The 23,178-nt window shown below is 39.5% G+C and overlaps 1 protein-coding gene across 1 annotated transcript in view; it reads right to left on the bottom strand.

Annotated features, from left to right (window-relative positions):
* The window catches only part of abi1a (abl-interactor 1a), a 29,025-nt gene extending 6,223 nt beyond the window's left edge, over positions 1–22,802 (bottom strand). Inside the window, 6 exon segments of the mRNA XM_058060621.1 lie at positions 792–944; positions 1,088–1,191; positions 1,678–1,692; positions 3,633–3,809; positions 11,281–11,448; positions 22,583–22,802. Coding sequence (XP_057916604.1) covers positions 792–944; positions 1,088–1,191; positions 1,678–1,692; positions 3,633–3,809; positions 11,281–11,448; positions 22,583–22,699 — 734 coding nt within the window. The 5' untranslated portion in view covers positions 22,700–22,802.
* Between the last annotated feature and the right edge of the window lie 376 nt (positions 22,803–23,178).

The following is a 23,178-nucleotide window of genomic DNA, read 5'->3' as shown; positions in this document are numbered from 1 at the left end:
TCCCCCCCTCTCCTCCCTTATCCATGTCAGTTGAACCCCGGGGCGATTGTGGCACAAACAGCGGGGGTTCGACCCTCCTCCGGATGAACAATAAAACGCAGTCCCCTTGCGCGCGTAAATGCTACCAATCAGCACGATTTCTGTTTATGCAAGCTAATCACTCTATGTACGTATGTGTATGTGGTCATACTTATTTATCTATGTCTCCTTGTTTGTTTGAGAAAAGTAGAAGAAACACTCATGGGTGACAGGACGGAATATGAAATATGAAATATAATATTATATTTTATTTATATTATATCATTTTATTTTATATTAAATATAAAGACTCCAGCGTTCCCCTCTGTCAAAAATCCTAGTCAAAATTGTTAATTATTTTACAATTATATTTATTATATATTTAATAATTATATTTTTATAATTATAATTTTATAATTAATTAATTAATTTTATTCTAAATTATTTAAATTTAAATTATTTGTGCAATTTACATATTTGATGTCATCTATTTATTCACCACATTATTATTATTATTTATTATTATACTGGAGCCAGGCAACGACATTTCACTGCTGTGTTATTGTGCAATGACAATAAAGAAAGTCTATCTATCTATCTATCTATCTATCTATCTATCTATCTATCTATCTATCTATCTATCTATCTATCTATCTATCTATCTATCTATTAAGGCTAAATATAGTTGCGTTTCCTTCCCTCTCTCCGCTTGGGAAAAGACAACCACCAATTTGGATGAGTCTGGCGTGGAAGAACCTGAGTGACTCTCTTACCTGTGGGTGCGCTGTCTCTGGTTGAGCGAGGCCGTGCGTCCCGGGCTGTGCTGTGCACCGTGCTGGTTGCTGAGTCGTGCCGGGCTGGTCATGTAGTCGTTGGGCACTGTGGGGGGCTTCACAGGCTCCAAGGTTTTATAAGATGTGTTGCGCCTGCAGTGGTTTTAAAACAATAAAAATAAATAAAAAGCAAACATCAGGGCGGATGCAGAGACAAGGGAGCGTAGTAAAATGCTTGAGTACATGACTTTGTTTATTATAGGACTCCAGTCTCCTCCATGGTGACTAAGTCTTACCCGAGCGTGCCGCGCCCTGACATGGGTGGACTTGGTGGTTTTTGCGTCGGTGGGTTGGTCCGCGATAGTGTTCCTCCTCGGATTGACTGATTGTTTCCGTGCTGCTGTGGTGGGCAGGATGAGCGAGACGGACATGTTTAAAAAGGGGCTAGTCATGGACTAGCGGAGGTCTAACATCATATTATAAGCCGCCCAGATGTTTGGAGCACGTTAGAAAGCTGTCAATAAGGCTTGTGTCCAAATTAATAGAGAATTAGAACCTCTGCCAAGGTCTCATTATTATTATTATTATTATTAATTATTATAATAAATTACATGTTTTGGCTAGTTTTTCTGTGTGTCTGGGCAGCTTATAATGATTCTAAATAAACTACTGCACATTCATGGACAACACAACAAAAAAAGTACAGGACAACATATGTTTGGGGGATGAGTGGGGGTTTTATGTTGCCATCTAAGAGGTCTAATTAATGGGGGGGGGGACACTAGGAAATGACAACAATTACATTTTGCTGGGGTTTGTTGTGAAAGGGAGAGTCTATTAAAAATACATGACAGCAAAATGGGTCATGTGACAAAGCAAGACTTACCTTGGCTTTCATCCACTTAGTGTGGGCAAGGGAGGGGGAGTGGAAGGAGGGGGGAGAGACAGAAAGAGGGCATGTCAAAACGGCCACAACAGAAGTCAAAGTACAAGCCAGCGGCAGAGGAACGAGTCCCCCGCTGGGTAAATATTTAGCTTGTTCGCAAAAGGGACCGCACCCGATGTTAAAAATCGAGACAATTCCACCTTTTGGATTGCCGTGAATCGCTGTGTAAATGTCACAAAGCGGAAAAAACAAGAGTCCACATTAGCAGCAGGCTCGGTCGAGTCAAGTGGCTCATCAATAATGCAGCGTTCCCAGAGGACTTTTTTTCGAGCGAGGACGTGGAGCATTGCTGACACAAAAGGGCAAAATTTGCCCGTGTTGAGAGAAAAAAAAAACACTTCACGTTCAACATGGCTGCCAGCCAGGGTAGCAGCGGACGACCAGATCTAGTTTACAATCTAGGTCACGCTCTAAATGCCAAGATCTGCTGATAGATACCCGCCGCCTTCTTTTCTTTAGTAGCCTCTCTTTCGAAAAATACTACAGAAAGGACCCTTGCAGTACATGTCTGAATAAATTAGAAAAAATAAACACGGCAGTAGAGCTGTTATCATATGAACAGTATTTGACAGCTACTCCATACAGACATCACAGGCTATGCTAGGAATATGGCACATCGATGCTGAATATTGATTAGCTCTTGGGGCTGCGGCATGCATGGATGCATGAGGCTGTAGCTGTGTACATTGCCATTCAGTACTGCTGTACTCGTTATTCACAAGATCTTAGTCCAGAGCGAGCATCGGGTTGTCGCTCGGAAGCCGTCCGCTAAAAAGTGCAGTACAATATATTCATTCATTCATTTTTTTACCGCTTTTCCTCACAAGGGTCGCGGGGGTGCTGGAGCCTATCCCAGATGTCTTAGGGCGAGAGGCGGGGTACACCCTAGACTGGTGGCCAGCCAATCACAGGGCACATATAGACAAACAACCATTCACACTCACATTCATACCTATGGACAATTTGGAGTCGCTAATTAACCTAGCATGTTTTTGGAATGTGGGAGGAAACCGGAGTACCTGGAAGAAAAAACCCACGCATGCACGGGGAGAACATGCAAACTCCACACAGAGACGGCCGAGGGTGGAATTGAACCCTGGTCTCCTAGCTGTGAGGTCTGCACACTAACCACTCGACCACCGTGCCGCCCCAGTACATTCATTCATTCATTCATTCATTTTCTACCACTTTTCCCTCACGAGGGTCGCAGGGGGGTGCTGGAGCCTATCCCAGCTGTCTTCAGGCGAGAGGCGGGTACACCCTGGACTGGTCACCAGCCAATCACAGGGCACATATAGACAAACAACCATTCACACTCACATTCATACCTATGGACAATTTGGAGTCGCTAATTAACCTAGCATGTTTTTGGAATGTGGGAGAAAACCCACGTATGCACGGGGAGAACATGCAAACTCCACACAGAGATGGCCGAGGGTGGAATTGAACCCTGGTCTCCTAGCTGTGAGGTCTGCACGCTAACCACTCGTGCCGCCCCAGTACAATATAATCAAATACAAAAAAAGTTGCCAATATGACTTCAAGGCGCTTGGAACGCTACATGCCGCTACGAAGTCAACTGCTCTGACAGCTTCATTGATTGGCTGATTGATGTGGTACATGATGCTCTGAGGCGGGAGGTCCCTAAAGCCATCTAGGGTTGATGTCCGCATGACCCAGTGACCTCTATAGCCAGCTTTAATGGCGACAAGGAAGTGAAAGTAATACTGACATTATTAAAAATGGCTGGGCCTTTTATCTACTACAATACTAAGAATACGACCTCCAACACATTCCCACTAACCCACACTGAGACATTTTTCTGTGGGGTCACAAGGGGGCGCCTTTGGAAGATAAAATGTGTCCCAGACAAGAAAAAAAATAAGATCTCGTACCTTTACTCCGTGGCCGACGTCGTCCAGTACCGTGTAGTCAATAGGCTTCCTGATGTACCGCACCGGGCGCTCCATGTTGGCAGGTGCGATGATCTTGTGGGTTCTCGACGTGTTCTTGTTAGTCGTCAGGATCCCGATTTCCCGCCGGGCCACTTTTTCTTTGTGGATGTCCACCGTCTGGGAATGACATTAGCGTGAACTCGTAAGGGAACCAGCACATAAAATCATCTTATGAAGGGAGTCTATGTGTGTGTGTGTCGGATAGCCTGAGGCTCAGAGCTAAACTTATTCTGGCCTACTGGTTCTTGTAGAGAAATGGGAGCATGCCAACATGTGACAGCCAGTCCAGCAGCTCCTAAGGTACATAAAGTTGAAGGGATAACCACATATTCATGGACTACTTTTGCTAACTTCGGGAACCTCGTTCCATTTATTTCCCGCCAGTCTGCAGCTCTAAAAAGTAAATGTACCACAACTTACTTACTCACGGTGCAACAAAACCAAAACACAACACATACACAGCAAGTTATCACATTCATATATTAACTACTATTATTACTATATTAATGATAAATAGCCAAGCGGTAAACATAATATGTAACTTAAACTGCTTGTGCCCACAAGGTATGCCGGGTAATTCAGCAGCAACAACAATATGAGCTATGAACAATAAAACACTGGATATCAATAGTATGCTAACAGCCTCTTGTTTACTTCCCTGACTACTTCCTCAACATACTTTGCCACAAAGCAACCCAGCATGCCTTGCGGCACACATGGTGCAGTAGGTATGTTATGTTCGTGTTAACATGTTGTGTTGTACAAGCTACAGTCTGCATCCTGTAAGACTCAAGTGTGCCGCAATCGCACTGTAAGTCATGTTGCCAGATACAGCTTGCATGTTAGGTTTAAAAAAAAAAAAAGGAAATTGGAAATGCCCGGAGGGCCAGATGAAGATGCTTGGCGGTCCTGATTTGGCATGTGAATCGCAGTTTGCCCACCCCTGCTTTAAGCTCAAAATGGTTCCTTTATTCAATGTTTACTTCTTGTGTAGGCGACAAAATTAAACACATTAGTCTCCATTGCAACTATACAACACTTTAATGTGAAAGAATTACGACAACACGTGTTCGAACCTTGACTCCTGAACTGCTGCACACACAAGGGTGAACATTTGTCAAAACATGCACCCCTACTCGTTTACATGTGATGGTATTTTCCGGATATATATGCCACATGGTGGCGTCATTACTCACTGTAACATTAGTATGTTTACCTGAATCCTAGCCAAATTTGTTACACACTTTTAAGGTAGGGTCAAGCACATGTGTGTAAAATTTAAGCAAAAATATGGCTACCATTGAGCAAAATGTCTTTGAAGGGAACGCCACGGATCATTTGTCCGATGAGGGGTGTCACAAATGTAAGTTAAAGTTATTATATCTTGTCACATTCATATATATTTATATTTATATCTCTGTATATATCCACCTGTTATAGTTTGTACATATATCGGTCCATTTACAGCTCTATTCTATTTCTTCATTTTATTACTAATAAGGTATTTATAAATTTGCACTTCTGGTTGAATACTAATTGGATTTTGTTGCCCTGTACCAGGACATGAACAATAACAATAAAGTTGAATCTAATCTAATCTAATCTTAAAGTCACATGACTATATTAGAGCACCTTAGGGTGCCCTAATTTTTATTTATGTTTTAACATTACTATAACTCGGAACAGGGCTGCTAGAGAAACGGGTCAAACTGATGGGTGCATGTTCACACACACACCAGCAGCAAGCGGGCCATAAATCTCCAGCGGCACGACCAATCGAAACGGCCACGAGTGGAATGTTGAAACCTTCCGCGAAACCGAACTTGACAGCTTCCCACCAGACACATTTGGAGATTGGGGTCAAGAGGGACCAGAGGAAAAAAAAAATAAAAGAGATATAGCTTTCACTTTAGTCGCTACTGTATCGGTAAGGATAAGTCAGTCGAGCACAAACTCTGTAGTGTGCATTCCAACAAGGCTACTATGAGAGAAACACACCCTACATACCAATGTGTGTGTGTGTGTGTGTGTGTGTGTGTGTGTGTGTGTGTGTGTGTGTGGTAAAGCAGACCAATGTGCCAATGTTTCATGAAAGGAGATTACAAGATTCTTTTGAGGCGATCCAGGAATCGGACATGCGTGTCATGCAGGATTAAGAATGGAATAAGCAAATCCCTAGTCATACTAGAACCCTATTTGTTTATCACATTTGAAGGTAGTGCGCCGAGCACCTGGACACACCGCAGAACCATAACAGGAAGTTAGCTTTAAAAGGAGATTTCTCAAAAACTTCATGCACGGGATAATATTAGACTGTTGAAAAGTAATATCTTCATCATTCAAAAAAAAAATAGCCCATTCAAGTTGCTGCTGTTTCCTCACATCCTGAGACTGACTCACTTGTTCCTTCCTGATGTTAATGATGTCACGAGACACACACACACACACACACACACACACACATACAGCTCATGTTTGTTCTTGCCAATAAGGTGCCGAGGGGGATTTTCTGCGAGTGCGTTGGAGACAAAACAAGATCAAAAAGTGGTTGGTCAGTGTTGCGGCTATTTGGACATGTTTTCATTTCCACATCATCGACCCACAAAGACGTGTATGCAGATGACATCAGAGGAAATGTGGCATCTGTAAAGCTGAAGTTTCAGAACAAAGTGCAATTGTGTCCATTCATTCATTCATTCATTTTCTACCGCTTTTTCCTCATGAGGGCCGCGGAAGGTGCTGGAGCCTATCCCAGCTGTCTTTGGGGCGAGAGGCGGGGTACACCCTGGACTGGTCGTCAGCCAATCACAGGGCACATATAGACAAACAACCATTCACACTCACATTCATACCTATGGACAATTCGGAGTTGCCAATTAACCTAGCATGTTTTTGGAATATGGGAGGAAACATTCCTTAACATACATTAAAACTTTCAGACCGTTTTAGAGAGGGGCTAACGTCATTGCAGCACCCCAATGAATGCGTTGCTAAGATGCAATACAGTATGGGAAAACTTTTAAGGAGTTTTTTTTTTATTTTAATATTCATATTGGTACATGTTTGTATATTTGAGTGTGAAGTTGCTGTATGATGACTTTAGTGACTGTTATATACAATATTTATATACTGATGTATATATCAGTATAGTGTAGTGTATAGTGTAGTAGTGTAGTAGTGTATAGTATATATATATATATATATATATATATATATATAAAATCACAGGGCACATATAGACAAACAACCATTCACACTCACATTCATACCTATGGACAATTTGGAGTCGCCAATTAACCTAGCATGTTTTTGGAATGTGGGAGGAAACCGGAGTACCCGGAGAAAACCCACGCATGCACGGGGAGAACATGCAAACTCTACACAGAGATGGCAGAGGGTGGAATTGAACCCTTGTCTCCTAGCTGTGAGGTCTGGCAATTGTGTCCAGTAAAAGAAAAAAGAACGTTGCTTTGGTAAGGGACAAAGGCCTTTCCCCTATTAACCTTTATTGATTATCAATAGGACGAGTGGTTAGCGCGCAGGCCACACAGCTAGGAGACCCGAGTTCGATTCCACCCTCAGCCATCTCTGTGTGAAGTTTGCATGTTCTCCCTGAGCATGAGGGTTTTAAAAAAAACAAAAAACTGCTAGGTTAATTGGCAACTCCAAATTGTCCATAGGTATGAATGTGAGTGTGAATGGTTGTTTGTCTATATGTGCCCTGTGATTGGCACCTGAAGACAGCTGGGATAGGCTCCAGCACCCCCGCGACCCTCGTGACGATAAGCAGTAGAAAATGAATGAATCTCGATATAAATCAATACGTTTTAAGTTTAGCTTGACTTGATTCCTGGTATTCTCTGCGATGAAGTAAATACGCTGCTATTATATGATGCGTTTAAGTACTGCAATGTGACGTGTGCATTGGCGGTGTCACTGAGAGGTTGTCAATGTTAGGCAGGGGCTTCCGTTGCACGCACAAAGCGCTCCCTGTTGGCAGCCTCTTAACAGCCTCTTCACACGCAGCGCAAGGTGGAAGATCTTTTCTAATCAGCAGCACCTCCTCCTGCACATTCTTTAAATGCATCACGGTTTTGTCTACTAAGTTAAAAGCTTGAATGCTAATGCTAATTAATGCTTATCTCACTACTTTTCCTCAATTCTTCAAAGTAGCCACACTACCCTATTATTTTGACCCATGGGGTTGCTATGGACACCAAAGTCCTGTGACCTTGGCTTGGAAGCTATTTACCAGCGACTCCCACACATGAAAGTGTCCAAATGTGCCTCTTTTTTTTTTTTTACGACTTGGCTTTGCTCTCTTGCCATCATCTGTCCGCCTTCCACTGCGCTCTGGCCCTCAAGTCACCACAAGTCCCTCTTGCCTTCCATTAGGATGAAAAAGCTAAACTTTGCCCATATCCCGAAAGAATTTCTGGCACTCTGCTCGCTCGGTTAAAACATAAGAGTGTACACCAGAGGAAGGATGCAGCTGCCGCACATTACTAGGTAAAAAAAAACATAAAAAACAAATTAAATTATGTTATTAAATAAATAAATAAAAACTAAATAGTAAATAAATAAATAAATAAATATCCTTCTTAAATGTTCATATTCTATTAGCTGTGAAAAAATGCTGAGTATACAGTCCCTGACTTATCCACCATCAGAAAAATATTTTTGTATTTCTCTTCCATAAAAACTTAGTGTATCATTTAGATAAATAATACTTTAACATCCAGCTTTAAATTTACAAAAAAAACCAAATTAAATTATGTTATTAAATAAATAAAAATAAATAAATCAGTAAATAAATATAACATCCAGCTTTAAATTTACAAAAAAAAAACAAATTAAATTATGTTATTAAATAAATAAAAAATAAATAAATCGGTAAATAAATAATAAATAGTAAATAAATAAAGAGTGTACACCAGAGGAAGGATGCAGCTGCCGCACATTACTATGTAAAAAAAAACACATAAACTAATTAAATTATGTTATTAAATAAATAAATAAAAACTAAATAATAAATAAATATCCTGCTCAAATGTTCATATTCTATTAGCTGTGAAAAAATGCAGAGTATACAGTCCCTGACTTATCCACCATCAGAAAAATATTTTTGTATTTTTCCTCTGTAAAAACTTAAAGTGTAGCATTTAGATAAATAATGCTTTAACATCCAGCTTTAAATTTACAAAAAAAAACAAATTAAATTATGTTATTAAATAAATAAATCGGTAAATAAATAATAAATAGTAAATAAATAAAGAGTGTACACCAGAGGAAGGATGCAGCTGCCGCATATTACTATGTAGAACGAAGACAAGGAAAAAAGCACCGTGGTCAGCCAAAGCTCTTTGTTTGACTTGACTGATCTCTTAAAGCCTTCATTGGATGAGCATGGTGCATTTACAGTACCTGCACATGCAATAGGCAATGGTAAGGTTCTGATAAAAACATGTAAGTTCCAGAATTGATAAAAAGCCAATTACATCACAAGTTAGCTTCAAATAGCAAAACAAAAGCAGTAAAAACAAGAATATCTTTTACAGAAGTGAAAATAGACATTTCTCGCTAAATCAGTATATATAAAAATATAGTGCAAATGACTTGTATCCATGTTGTGGTCAAGTGGAATGACAAAAAACCTGCCACTGACTCCTTAAGTGAGATTGTGCACACCTTTCCCAGAGGATTAAATGCAAAAGGATTACAGTAATCCCTCGTTTATCACTGTTAAATGCTTCCAGACTCAACCGCGAGAAGCAGAATTTATTATTTATAAATATGGGGTGTGTACTGGCAAGAATCTCACGATACGATATATCACGATACTGTTAACAAGGCGATATTTTTTTTTGTTTTTCTTGTCGTTAAAGATTATTTCCTGGAAAAACTGAATTACACTAGGAATACACACTTACTAAACACATTTTTATATTCGATTAGAACAGTATGTTATGCTGTATCAATTTTTACTCTGTAAAAACTTAAAGTGTAACATTTGGATAAATAATGCTTTAACATCCAGCTTTACATTTACAAAAAAAACCATAAAAAACAAATTAAATTATGTTATTAAATAAATAAAAATTAATGAATAATTAAATAAATAGTAAATAAATACATAAATTGAATTAAATAAATATATATCCTGCTCAAATGTTCATATTCTATTAGCTGTGAAAAAATTCAGAGTATACAGTCCCTGACTTATCCACCATCAGAAAAATATTTTTGTGTTTTTCCTCTGTAAAAACTTCAAGTGTAGCATTTAGATAAATAATGCTTTAACATCCAGCTTTAAATTTACAAAAAAAAAACCAAATAAAAGTATGTTATTAAATAAATAAATAAAAAATAAATAAATAGGTAAATAAATAATAACTAGTAAAGAAATAAATTTATTAATTAGTAAAAATAAATAAATAATAAATAAATATCCTGCTCAAATGTTCATATTCTATTAGCTGTGAAAAAATGCAGAGTATACAGTCCCCGACTTATCCACCATCAGAACAGTATTTTTGTGGAACAAAGTAACTAACATCAGTAAAAAGTCCTTTTAGGACGCTTAAAATAACCATTATTTAACAAAATAGTGATATCCATTTGAAAAACAAAATACCTGCAATATCACAGTACTACTTTTGTAGTATACAAAAGGACCTTCGCATTGCTTGCTAGCGGCAGGTCCTCATGGTGTCTCGTTAAGTGGACTCGCAGATTGGTCGTGTTTCCCTGAATACTTTATTTGGGCACGACACATTTGAGTAAAAATATCTATATATCGATGCAGTATCGTGGAACAAAGTATCGCGATATGTTGCCGAAACAATATTTTCTTACACCCCATTTATAAATTGAATATTTTCATAGTTCCTTCAAAATTCATGTTTTAACATTACTAAAGCCCCCCAGGCATAAAATAACACCCCTATACTCAACTTAACTATCATGATACCAATATAGTACACAAAATAAGAGTCAATAAGCAGTTAAGAGGTAAATTAAGACAGTGTTACTACAAATGTGCTCCCCGGGGGACCTAAAAGAGGCAGACAGGAAGTAATGTCGGGTTCTTTGTATGGGTAATGGCCATAAAAGTAGCCTGTGTTTTTATTAGGGATTTTTTTTACAATTAAAGCCTGTTGCTGCGGGAATCAGATCTGATCCTTGTGTGTAGCAACAACCCAACAATGACCCGTGCTTCAACTCTGCATCACTTTTCTATCTGCTATGAGACATTAAGAGAAAAGCCAAGTGACCTCTTTGGCTAATGGCGTTGAGAAATTAGCTGTAAGTGTGCACTTTTGCGAGACAAATGTGCTGGCAACACTCCACGCTGCGATTGTGCGTCCCCAAAGACAAACAGAGGCGCAGTCTTTCAGCACAACACACAACCAGTCAGGCAGATAAAGCAATAAAAGGAACCGTGAAGGCTGTGGTTCCAAAATAACAAGACGGGTCTGTGTCAAAACAGGGAAGCAGAAGTGGGAAAATGTGGGGGTTGCATTCAGGGGCAACTGCGTGGTCTTGTGTGGTCATTGTGTGTGTGTGTTTTGGTGTGTGTGTGTCAGACCTGAGAGATGTGGTTGATGGAGGACTCCATGCGCCGCAGCTGTGAGGCCTGGATATCCAGCAGCTGCAGGACGTTGTTGGCTAAGGCATTGATCTGGTAGGCCACGCTGGCCAGGGACTGGGTGGTGTAGGCTTTGGTCTCCTCCAGAGCTTTCCTCTTGTCCTGGGCCTATTGTGCAAAGAAAGGGAAACAAAAGATGAATACTTTGGATTCTTTTAGCCGTGTGTGCAGGTCAGGATTGCCAGGGCATCCCACAGGGGTCCGCTCTCATTCCCCTAGATAACTCTCCGGAGGGAAGAGGTAACGCTTCCTCCAGTGGTCCCCCGCTGGGACCTCTGAGCATTCATCACTCAAGAGTCATAGCATGGGGTCAGAGGTCAAACACGGTGGTCACATGACAAGCACCCCCCCAAAAAAAAGAAAGCATCACTGGCCATCTCACCACAGACTCCCAGGGGCATTCATTTATTTTCTTCCTCATTTCCTCACACGGGAGCCTATCCCAGCTGTCTTCGGGCGAGAGGCGGGGTACACCCTGGACTGGTCGCCAGCCAATCACAGGGCACATATAGACAAACAACCATTCACACTCACATTCATTCATTCATTCATTTTCTACCGCTTTTTCCTCACGAGGGTCGCGGGGGGTGCTGGAGCCTATCCCAGCTGTCTTCGGGCATAAGGCGGGGTACACCCTAGACTGGTCGCCAGCCAATCACAGGGCACATATAGACAAACAACCATTCACACTCACATTCATACCTATGGATAATTTGGAGTCGCCAATTAACCTAGCATGTTTTTGGAATGTGGGAGGAAACATTCCTTTCTATTCATTAAACTTTCAGATCGTTTTAGAGAGGGGCTAACGTCATTGCAGCACCCCAATGAATGCGTTGCTCAGATGCAATACAGTATGGGAAAACTTTTAAGGAGTTGTTGTTTTTTTTAATATTCATATTGGTACATGTTTGTATATTTGAGTGTGAAGTTGCTGTATGATGACTTTAGTGACTGTTATATTGTTATATACAATATTTTTATACACTACACTGTTATATACAATCACAGGGCACATATAGACAACCATTCACACTCACATTCATACCTATGGACAATTTGGAGTCGCCAATTAACCTAGCATGTTTTTGGAATGTGGGAGGAAACCGGAGTACCAGGGGAAAACCCACGCAAACTCCACACAGAGATGGCCGAGGGTGGAATTGAACCCTGGTCTCCTAGCTGTGAGGTCTGCGCGCTAACCACTCGACCACCGTGCAGCACTCCCATGGGCACTGCATTACTACTAATCCTGAGGTAATTCGTGCAGCTAAAAGCCACTGACCTGGACGACAGCCATGCTGCTTCACTAGCGCTGCAGTGTTTGTTTAAGCAGGATCCAAAGCAGCAGATGTGTCAGCGATAACGGGATAGAGGCATCGAGAGTCGAGAGATGGAGCCTTGGGTGGAAAAGAACCTTCCACTGAGCTTTGCAACTGACGGTAAACAACAGAAAACACTTGGGGCCACGATAGCAGTTTTTAAAAAACGTCAAGATTTAGGCTGCGCAGGCACACGAGGCTTTAAATCCCCGTTTGTCAGTGCAGAACTACTGGCCTACATTTCACACTCACACAATGTTTATTCTCTTCCGACGACTGTTTGCAAATGGGTCAACTCCTCTTCTCAATAGACGATGAGGCTGAGTGATGTTTGTTAATGGCTATGATATATTTTCATAGCATTAGTGCTTGGTTAAAATATCCCATATTAAAAGTATTTAATTGTAAACCAGCACCGCTACCAATAGACTTCTACACCACTATGTACATCTGTGTAATACTTGCTTTTATAGTCACTATAGTTACTCCAGACCCCATTCACTGTGCAATATCTGATCAACCTCCATGTGCAATATTAAGGGCTCTAAATGCAATATACTAAGTTCTATGTGAAGTATTTCCATAATGCCTCATATTAACTCTCTAACAAGATCTCAGTGTATAGACTGGTCATATATCTCATCTCGTTTCATATTATCTACATACTGTATTGTATATAACTTTGGGAAAAACTGATGATCTTGTTAATACTTGGGTTGTTTATTTTTCTATATTGTGTATTTTGTACTGCTTAACTGACTCTGTACTCTTGCTGCTGTGCAATACAAATTTCCCCACTGAGGGACGAATAAAGGCATATCTTAATCTTAAATACAGTCATTAGCCACGTTTACATGGACCCAAATATTCCAATTCCATTCGGGTTATTTGCTCAAACGGGAAGAATCTAACCTTTGTATACACCTCATTCCGAAAGAAAAGTGCCAATCCGAATGAATATATAATCGGATTCACGGGGGTGGAATATTCCTTTCCCCAATCCGATTGAGGTATCTTGTTACTGCGTATACTGCGTTCTTCTTAGTGGTGTTTTTCTTCTTCTGTTGTTTATTGGCGGTTGGCAAGCAGCTTTCGTTGTGCATTAGCGCCATCTGTGGAACAGAATCTAAACCCTTCTATACGCCATTCACAAGTCCAGTTTTATTAAAAAAAGAAAATACATATTTATATAAAACATGTGCCGAGCTAAATTATAAAATATTAGCTTAAGATTGAACTTTATCTTTTCCTGTTCCCGGGTACGTTCTTTCAGCGAATGCTGAGATATGACGTAACATGTAGTTCGAGATGTTCTTCGATTTAAAAAAATGGAGGCGAGCAATCGGCACTGGACTGCTAAGGAAAGTTTGTTTTTGATTCAAACTAAATTCCAAGACTGAACGAAGGAAAAACTGAAAAGTGAAAGTCGGTATCACGTGATGTTGGTGTTTACGCTTTACTGCGTATGCCCCATTGACTATTCTGGTTGATTATAGCAGCGCATGTAGACAAGCGATTGGAATATTCCTTTCCATGTATACCATCGCTTTCGGAAAGATTCCATTCGGAAAGAGAAAAACTCCTCATGTAAACGTGGCTAGTATCAGATCTCACATTGGGTATTGACCAAAATCTTGACTTCATTCTGGAATTTCGACATTTCAAAAACACTACTGGGAACAGCAACATCATATTAGCTTAGCACCCATGTCTGTAGCTGACTGATTATTGGGTTTGATTTTAAGATGTGCAGCAAAGCCTGCTTCTTTACACGATTTCATTCATGAGGTCATGAAAAGCCAAACCGCAAAGACACTGTCAAATTGAGAATACAGCCTCCTCATATGACTTCCTGTTTCCACGCCGCATTGGTGATTCGAGTGATTCTTAATTTCCTGAGGGTCATGTAAGGTTAAATCTACGGCCTGATGTTAATCACACAGCTCTAAGTCTCGGTTAAATCCAACCCGGGAGCGCTATTGTGGTAGAAAAGTACTACGGTTGCTTTATTAGGCCCATCAATGGATGATTTGAGGGGTGACATGTCTAGTCCTCATCATCCGTTGGCTTGTTTGTGTGTCAAAAGGGTCAGACCGGTTCGCTAATCCTCACACGCCAAACAGTTGTTGTTCGGTTATCCAAACATGTGTTCACTGAAAGCAAAGAAGTAACACTCTGTTGCAGGGGTGGGCAAACTACGGCCCGGGGGCCACATCCGGCCCGCCAAGTGTTTGAATACGGCCCGCCCAATCTTTCAAAAGTATTTAATTTAAACTCAACATACAACCTGGCATCATGGCCTGAGCCAACCTTTTGATGGTTGTATCAATTTCGTTGTTTGACATGGTCTGTTGTTTACAAAATGGAAATAAATAATAATAATTATTATTATATTATTATTATAACTATTATGATTATTATATTTACTATATTAATGCTAATTATTATATTAATTATATATAATAATATTGTTATATTTGCATATTTTACATAATAATAATAATTATTTTAATTTTATTTTAATTATTATAATATTTTATTATTTTTAAAATATTTAAATATAAATATAAAATAATAAATAATAATAGCAGATTGCATGACAATTTTACAGATACAATTATACCAGGTGGACTGTTACGTGTAAAATATATAGTCTGCCCCCCCCCCCCCCCGGAAATTTTGTTATATCAATGCGGCCCGCGAGTCAAAAAGTTTGCCCACCCCTGCTCTGTTGTCTGCCATGACAGAAGAGGAGCTTCAGCACTGCTGTTGTACTTTATCTCTCGTTTCTAAGCCGAGTACGGAAAGATACTACAGGGCATCTCGGCTGTCAGCGCCTCATCTGGATCTAAAAAGAAGAAAAATGTGAGGCGTGTGCGCTCCCCAATGAAAGTGGGAGCTGAGCTAGGCAGGATGACGATCTGATTATACAGGAAAAGTTTGCAAGCGCAAGGTGTTAAGAGATTTGTATCGTCAAGTAGACAAGATAAAAGATGGCAAGCCATCAAAAATCTGGACTGGTGGCTGCTGTGGAGATTTAGAAATGCGAGGACAAATTTTTTTCCGTCCATTCCTGGTATATTTACACTGTATGTGTCAGCTGATGCACACAAAAGGGTAAACATTTGGCAAAAGATATACTACTACTGTGTAGTCTGTGTTATTATACCCCAATATCGGATAGAAACACCCACTATAACTTTGGGGTATTTAGCCCAATCACCACTAAAATCGGTACACTCCTTTGCAGACATGACAAGCAAAGGGTGAAGGATCACAATCACAATAGATGAAAATATGAGCTGGAAACCTCATATTACAAATATACAACATAAGGTGGCCAGAAATATTTCAATATTGAACAAAGCAAAATTTGTTCTCAATCAGAAATCACTCCACACTCTTTATTGCTCTCTGGTTCTACCATATCTTACTTATTGTGTGGAAAAATGGTCTAATAACTATAAAAGCAATCTTCACTCGCTAAATGTACTGCAAAAAAGGCCAGTAAGGATAATTCATAATGCCGCCTACAGAGAACATACTAACGCCTTAGTTCTAAAATCACAAATACTTCAACTTGCTGATATAGTTCATCTTCAAACAGCTAAAATAATGCATAAGGCTAAAAATAACCAATTAGCTAAAAATGTCATCCAATACTTCTCCACAAGAGAGGAGAAATATGATCTCAGGGAAGAAGTACATTTGAAACACTTATATGCTAGGACTACGTTAAAAAGCCATAGCATTTCAGTATGTGGAATCAAACTATGGAATGGATTGAGTAAGACCCTCAAACAATGCACAACGATGAGCCAATTCAAGAAACAATACAAGCAGTTGATGTTTGCTAAATACAAGGATGAAGAGTCTTGAACCAGTCATGATGTGCTATACATATCACTATATTGACGGTTACTATGGTACCCGTTATGTCATTGTATGGTCATATCACCTTGTACTTCGGTACGTGACAAAAAAACAGAAAAAAAAAACGTAAACTATTTTAGGAAAGCAGGAAGTGGTCAATGGTCAATGACTTATAGCTAATTAGTTGCAAAGACCCACAACGTCTTGAACCAGTCATGATGTGCTATACATATCACTATATTGACACTTACTATGGTACCCATTATGTCATTGTATGGTCATATCACCTCGTACTTCGGTACGTGACAAATAAAAAACAACTTTAAACTATATTAGGAAAGCAGGAAGTGAACAAATGTAACAGTTACTGATTGTAAAAGTACCAGATGGAGGGGTAGGATTTAATAAGCTTTGCTTCTTCCTACTCCTTTTGGACATGTGGAACTGTGAACTGATTATGGGATGCATTCAATTGTAATCTGATGCATGTTCAAATGAAATTAAACCATTACCATTACTATAAAAACATCAGTAAAAACCATAAAGCAAACTGGACGGGACATGCCAACCAAATGAATGATTGTCTATGTCTATGGCTATGGCCATTAGCATTAACATTCAATTAGTCGGCTATGTCCTAAATCTATTTGATGATGAAAATCCTTCGTCGAAAACAGCTAGCTCCTGTCGGTGGTGAGCAACTTGAAATTCCTATTCCCCTCAATCATGTACAGTCACATGAAAACATGACAACACGTCATGGGGTGTCCTACTTCCCTGACACGACTATACTAATTATTCTTCTTTGGCACTCTGTCCGGCTTCCAGATACGTTGGAACTTCTGATATCACTGCAACACAACCTTGCAGTCCCGCTCCCACACATTAAGAGGGCCGAACTAAAAAGGAAATCTCAGGAATGTTTGGAATCCATCTTAAAGTCGTTCAAGTGCTATAGAGGAGCTCGGGGCTCGGGCCGTTAGAGACAACCAGGCAGGATGTGAAAACAAACATTCGGGAATGGAAACCGGGATGGGATGGTGGTGTTTTCAAACTTAAACACATCCCTCCCTGACACAAAAGGGAATGCCTTCCTGAAAAGGCTTCCGGGGTCAAACACGTGGCCTTAAGAGCGGCGTGGATGAGCTGTAAACCTCGCCGCTACTCTCATCGACCGCTGATTGCTACAGACTGTAATCTCGATGAAGCAGCTGTTGTGGGATTCATGTAAATGGATGTAATCCGTCAGCTCGTTGGGAACACGGTGGGTTCAATGACGCGCGATTACAAGACGCTTTCACTGGACTGGTCCCTGCATCCAATGGATGGAGGCTCACACCCAAATGACATAACTGGCTGTAGTGCAGGGGTCTCAAACTCAATTTACTTAGGGGCCACTGGAGCTAGGGTCTGGGTGAGACTGGGTCGCATCAGGTTTTCCAAAAAAAACAAAAAAACGCATTTATTAAAACCAAAAAATTAAAAAAAACTTCACTTTGGTTCCAATTTTCGACAAGAAAAGCTCTGATAAAACATTCCACTGTTTTCAAATATCTTACTTTTTATTTTTCTACACAAAATAAGATGAAAAATAAATAAACAAATCAAGAATAAAGAAAATCAATCAATCAGTAATAAATAAATATAATAATAATAATAAAACTGCAAATAATAAAAACTTAAGAAACCACATATAGTTGGTGGGTAGACAAATTATTTTTTTCAGATTAAAATGAACAAAGCATTATTAGAGCCCTGTAGACATGACAAAACACGACTATAGTCACATTTATACTCTTTTTATTTACAACATATTGCGCAACTGCAGGGTCTTGAGACACATGCTAACTCGCAAACTAGAGAGCTAGCGACCTAAACGGTAGCCTTCAAGTTATTTCCTTTAAACTTGAATAGCCAAAAACTTACCACTTCCACACGGATAGGGAGGATAACTATTAACAGTTATTTAACCTTTAACATGAACATGAATCAAACGTAATAATTTTTTCTGGGTACATGATACCATACAGCATCCATATCAAACTTGGGCGGGCCGCACTAACATTAAACTTTCATATCAAGGCGGGGGCCTCAAACTAGTGTCCTGCGGGCCAAACCACGTGTTTGAGTCCCCTGCTGTAGTATACAACTTTAACGTGAAGGACACCATGGAGAAGACATGTTGTTGGACGCCCCCGCACCTCCTCCTCCTCCTCTCATGCGGAGGCAGATGGAGGCTGCCTGAAAGGCCATAAGGTCTCACCGACCTTGAGAAACTGCCGAAGTGCAATTAAACATTCCTCCAGTGTGTCAGTGAAGGGGCCGCAAAGGCAAACACTTGCTACAAACTTATTAGTAATCGTTGCAGTGTCATGTGACATTTGTGGAATCGTGATTAAAAACGCTTGGGAAGACGTGCTAGCATACATGTAATACAGACATCATCCAAGTTGCATCATCATTACACAAATGGTCACTGACTTATAGCTAATTAGTTGCAAAGACCCACAACGTCTTGAACCAGTCATGATGTGCTATACATATCACTATATTGACGGTTACTATGGTACCCATTATGTCATTGTTTAGTCATAGCACCCTGTACTTCGGTACAGGACAAAAAAATGAATAAAATTAAAAAAATAAATAAAAATAAAAATAAAAATAAAAATAAAAATAAAAATAAAAATAAAAATAAAAATAAAAATAAAAATAAAAATAAAAATAAAAATAAAAATAAAAATAAAAATAAAAATAAAAATAAAAATAAAAATAAAAATAAAAAATAAAAATACAGTATTGGAAAGCAGGAAGTGAACAAATGTAACAGTTACTGATTGTAAAAGTACCAGATGGAGGGGTAGGATTTAATAAGCTTTGCTTCTTCCTACTCCTTTTGGACATGTGGAACTGTGAACTGATTATGTGATGCATTCAATTGCAATCTGATGCATGTTCAAATGAAATAAAACCATAACATTTTGCCTTGCTTTCTAACCGATATTGCTCAAATTGGACACACACTTCCTTGTCAGTCCACTAAAGGTGTGTAACGAATTTTGTGGTGATTCGATAAAACACGCTAAAGTTACAGCGATGAGTGAGAAATTTCAAGTCAATCCAATTTACGTAATTGAATAACAGCGCTACCATGTGGTGTATTTATCAGAAAAATAATAATACCACAGGCAACGAAGTTGGGGTGTATATTTTGACAAATTTTCACCCAGGAGTAGAGGAGTACACCCCCCCCCCCCCCAACGATTGTTGACGTTAAATCAGAATACATCAAAAGGAAATCTGCTTTTGTGGATTTGCCGTGATGCATTCAAGCTTGGAGTCTAAACTCTTTCTTAAAAAAAAAAAGTTTTTAAGCTACTCAGTACGCTCTGTGAAGTGTCGGACTAACAGCACGCTTTCCATAAGCCCCCCTTCTGTCTGCTGGAGATACACAAAAGCGACGTGCCTCAGCTTGAAGCGACTCGTCATTGCAGCACTCCTACTTCACCTTCCCCGAGTGTCACTGAGCACACGCCGACAGATGGTGAAGACGATGCAAGGACAATACCAACGCCCATTTTTTTTTTTTTTTAACTCATCCAGTTTTTGTCTTTAGCGTATGACACACCGGCGTGTACTTCCTGTCCCGTGGCTCAGGAAGTGGCCCAATAATACAAGTTGGAGGCAGCTACAACTACATTCAAGTTTAGTCCTTGACTGCTTTTCCTGTTTATTCTTTGTACATGTCACTCAGAGATAAAACAAAACATAAGAACAAAAGTAAGAGTGGGTCCCATCTGGAGAAAGAAACATGGCGCCACCTTTGCCACAATGTTGACAATGTTTGCGCGTTCTTCTGTGACTTCCACCCAGTTATGGATGGAATGTTATGGTGGATCATGCAGGATGACAGGTAAAACGGTCACTCGATTTACTGAGGAGGCGAAACACTGAAAAAGCTTTATGCTTTTATATATATATATATATATATATTATCCATAAAGCATGGAGGACATTGACTTATGACAATATCCTATGACAATATCTCATAAAAAAAATATATATTTTTTAATTTAATTTTATTTATTTTATATTTTATGCTGCTTATATATTTTTATTATTATATTATTATAAAATACGATAGATTTTTATATCCCATTATAAAATATTTTATTTTATTTATTTTATATTTCTTATATATATATATATATATATATAATATTGAATTATGACAATATCCCATTAAATATATATACATATTTTTTTATTTAACTTTATTTTATATTTTATGCTGCTTATATATATATAAAATGTAAAATAAATAAAATTAAAAATAATATATATTTTTTTTAATACGATATTATCATTGGATATTGTCATAATTCAATGTCCTCCATATTTGTCCACACAGTTCCACGCAGCTGAGCAATAAAGAAAAGGCAACTATATTACAACACACGTCGACATTCTATGACCGATTTGTCACACGGAAAGGACCCCTTTGAGTCTCAAATATGTTCATGTCAATTTAAGCGGGCACTTGAACAGGGACTCGGTTACTTGGTCAACATATGCGGGGGCGACTTACACGATTTCACCTTAATTAATTTCTTTTTACGCTTGTATGACAGATAATCCCACATAACAAATCCTTTTGTTAGTGTTGAAAGAGTTTAATTTGTGTTATATTTATATTACGTGTACGTATTACCCAACAACTTTTTATACTTGTATGACAATCACAGTTGAGCTAGCCAGGAGCCATACGTGTCGCGACTTGTTTATATTGCCTCGAGGTTTTTTTACATGACAGTTGCGGTTAACTTCTTTTTACTAAAAAAAAAACAAACAAACATTGCATGTACAGTTAAAGATGTAATGATGACAGTTTTACCCAAGTGCGGATTATGTTTTATTTGCTATTACAGTATCAGGAGTAGTCAAGTCACACTCAGTTCTGATTAGCTACTATTCAATTTAATACTCGACAACTAACTTTTTGTAGTGTCTATATATGCCTGCTGTATAATGGACGCTTTGTCCCCAAAAGAACCACACACTTTTGTTGCATCTGAAGCTGCTCTGTGTGGGCTATAATTGGCACAGATCTTCCGAGTGGTGCCTCAATGCTGCCAAATCGTACAAGGCCTCAGAAGAAAACAAAATTACAGGGAGTCCTGGGGGAGTGCAGCTGGAAGAAACACACCCTCCATCACTACTGATATGGTGGCTCTTCGTCTTCCTTCCTACTACTGCTGCTGCTGCTGCTGCTGCCTTCTCACAGAAAAGCCGTCTAATTGAGATTAACTTTCACCAAATGGATCTAAAAGCAACACGACAAAGAGAAGCTAGAAGCTACATAGCCTGCAGAGATGAATGCCAGAAGATCTTTAGTAAGAATGGAGATCAATACTTCCAACCTTTATTGACCAACTACCAGTGGACTTTATATTCCTCCTTGTGCTCCAACCCTAAAACACTGCATTCCACAGACTACCATGCATATTACACACCCAAATGTGGCATCATAATAGGCTGCAGAGATAATGATTCCACAGCAACAAAAGTCTCCCACAACCACGCCACACAGTTTTTGCGGTGACTTTACAATGGTTTATTGGTCATTATAATGTTCATACACGCTATTATGGGCAGTGTGGCGTGGAAATGATGGATTCTATGAATCAGAACACCACTTCTTTTAAAAGGCCTCCACTTCAAATAAAAGCAAGTTAAAACACAGCTGAGACGCGTTCAATGACCGGCTGTTAAACAAGCCTCCGCATCGGCAGTAACCGACACGGCGTGTTATGAAGAGAGAGAGAGGGGGGGGGGGGGGGGAAGTCAGGCACACCCTCCGTGTATACATACAGAAGCGGCGATATGCTGGCCCACAAACCTGTTTTTTAATGCGGAGGATTGTTGCTCAACAAGACAGTTTATTTATACACATTTCCTGTGCCAGAAGAGTATTCAAAATCCCGAGCTTTCAACACCCCCCCCCCCTACAAAAGAAGACTCGGAGTTAGCTTGCCTTGTTAGCTTACCTGCACATAATTGTTCTCACAGTAGTCCGCGACTCTCGTTAGGTTCTGGTAACTCTCGACGAGCGCGCTCTTGCCGGCCGGGATCTCTTCATCGAGCAACATTTGTAGCTCTGCCATCTTTACATGTCTCCGCAGAGCGTCGTTGTCCCTTCGCCGACTTCCTCTCGAGTAAGCAGCCGCCACCAGATCAGCCTTGGAGCGGCCCCTCCCTCGCCTGCTATTGTGGGGGCCTTAAAGGCAAAGATCGTCTTTACTTACAGAAGATGTGTCACTCCGCGCTAGACAACTATCGCAGCATAATGATAAGTTTATTTTCGCATTCTAACACAAAATAAACGTAATTTATTAATTAAACTTTTTAATTAAAATATGTTAATTCAACGTAACTAACATTGAAAACTTACACATGCAGCACATCAGCAAGTTACAACGTAGATAATATTAGCAACATTTTAAAATACGACTGACAGAGTGAGATTTTGCTTTCTTCTTCTTCTTTGCACCCGCTGAGCTATACAGGTGCATATTGGGAAATGTATTCTTTACCGGACAAAAGCCTCAAAATCTGCCATTACTTATATTTAATCAATTTTATT

This window comes from Doryrhamphus excisus, chromosome 21, assembly GCF_030265055.1.
Source record: "Doryrhamphus excisus isolate RoL2022-K1 chromosome 21, RoL_Dexc_1.0, whole genome shotgun sequence".
Lineage (NCBI taxonomy): Eukaryota > Metazoa > Chordata > Actinopteri > Syngnathiformes > Syngnathidae > Doryrhamphus > Doryrhamphus excisus.
This window is presented reverse-complemented; position numbering and strand designations above follow the sequence as displayed.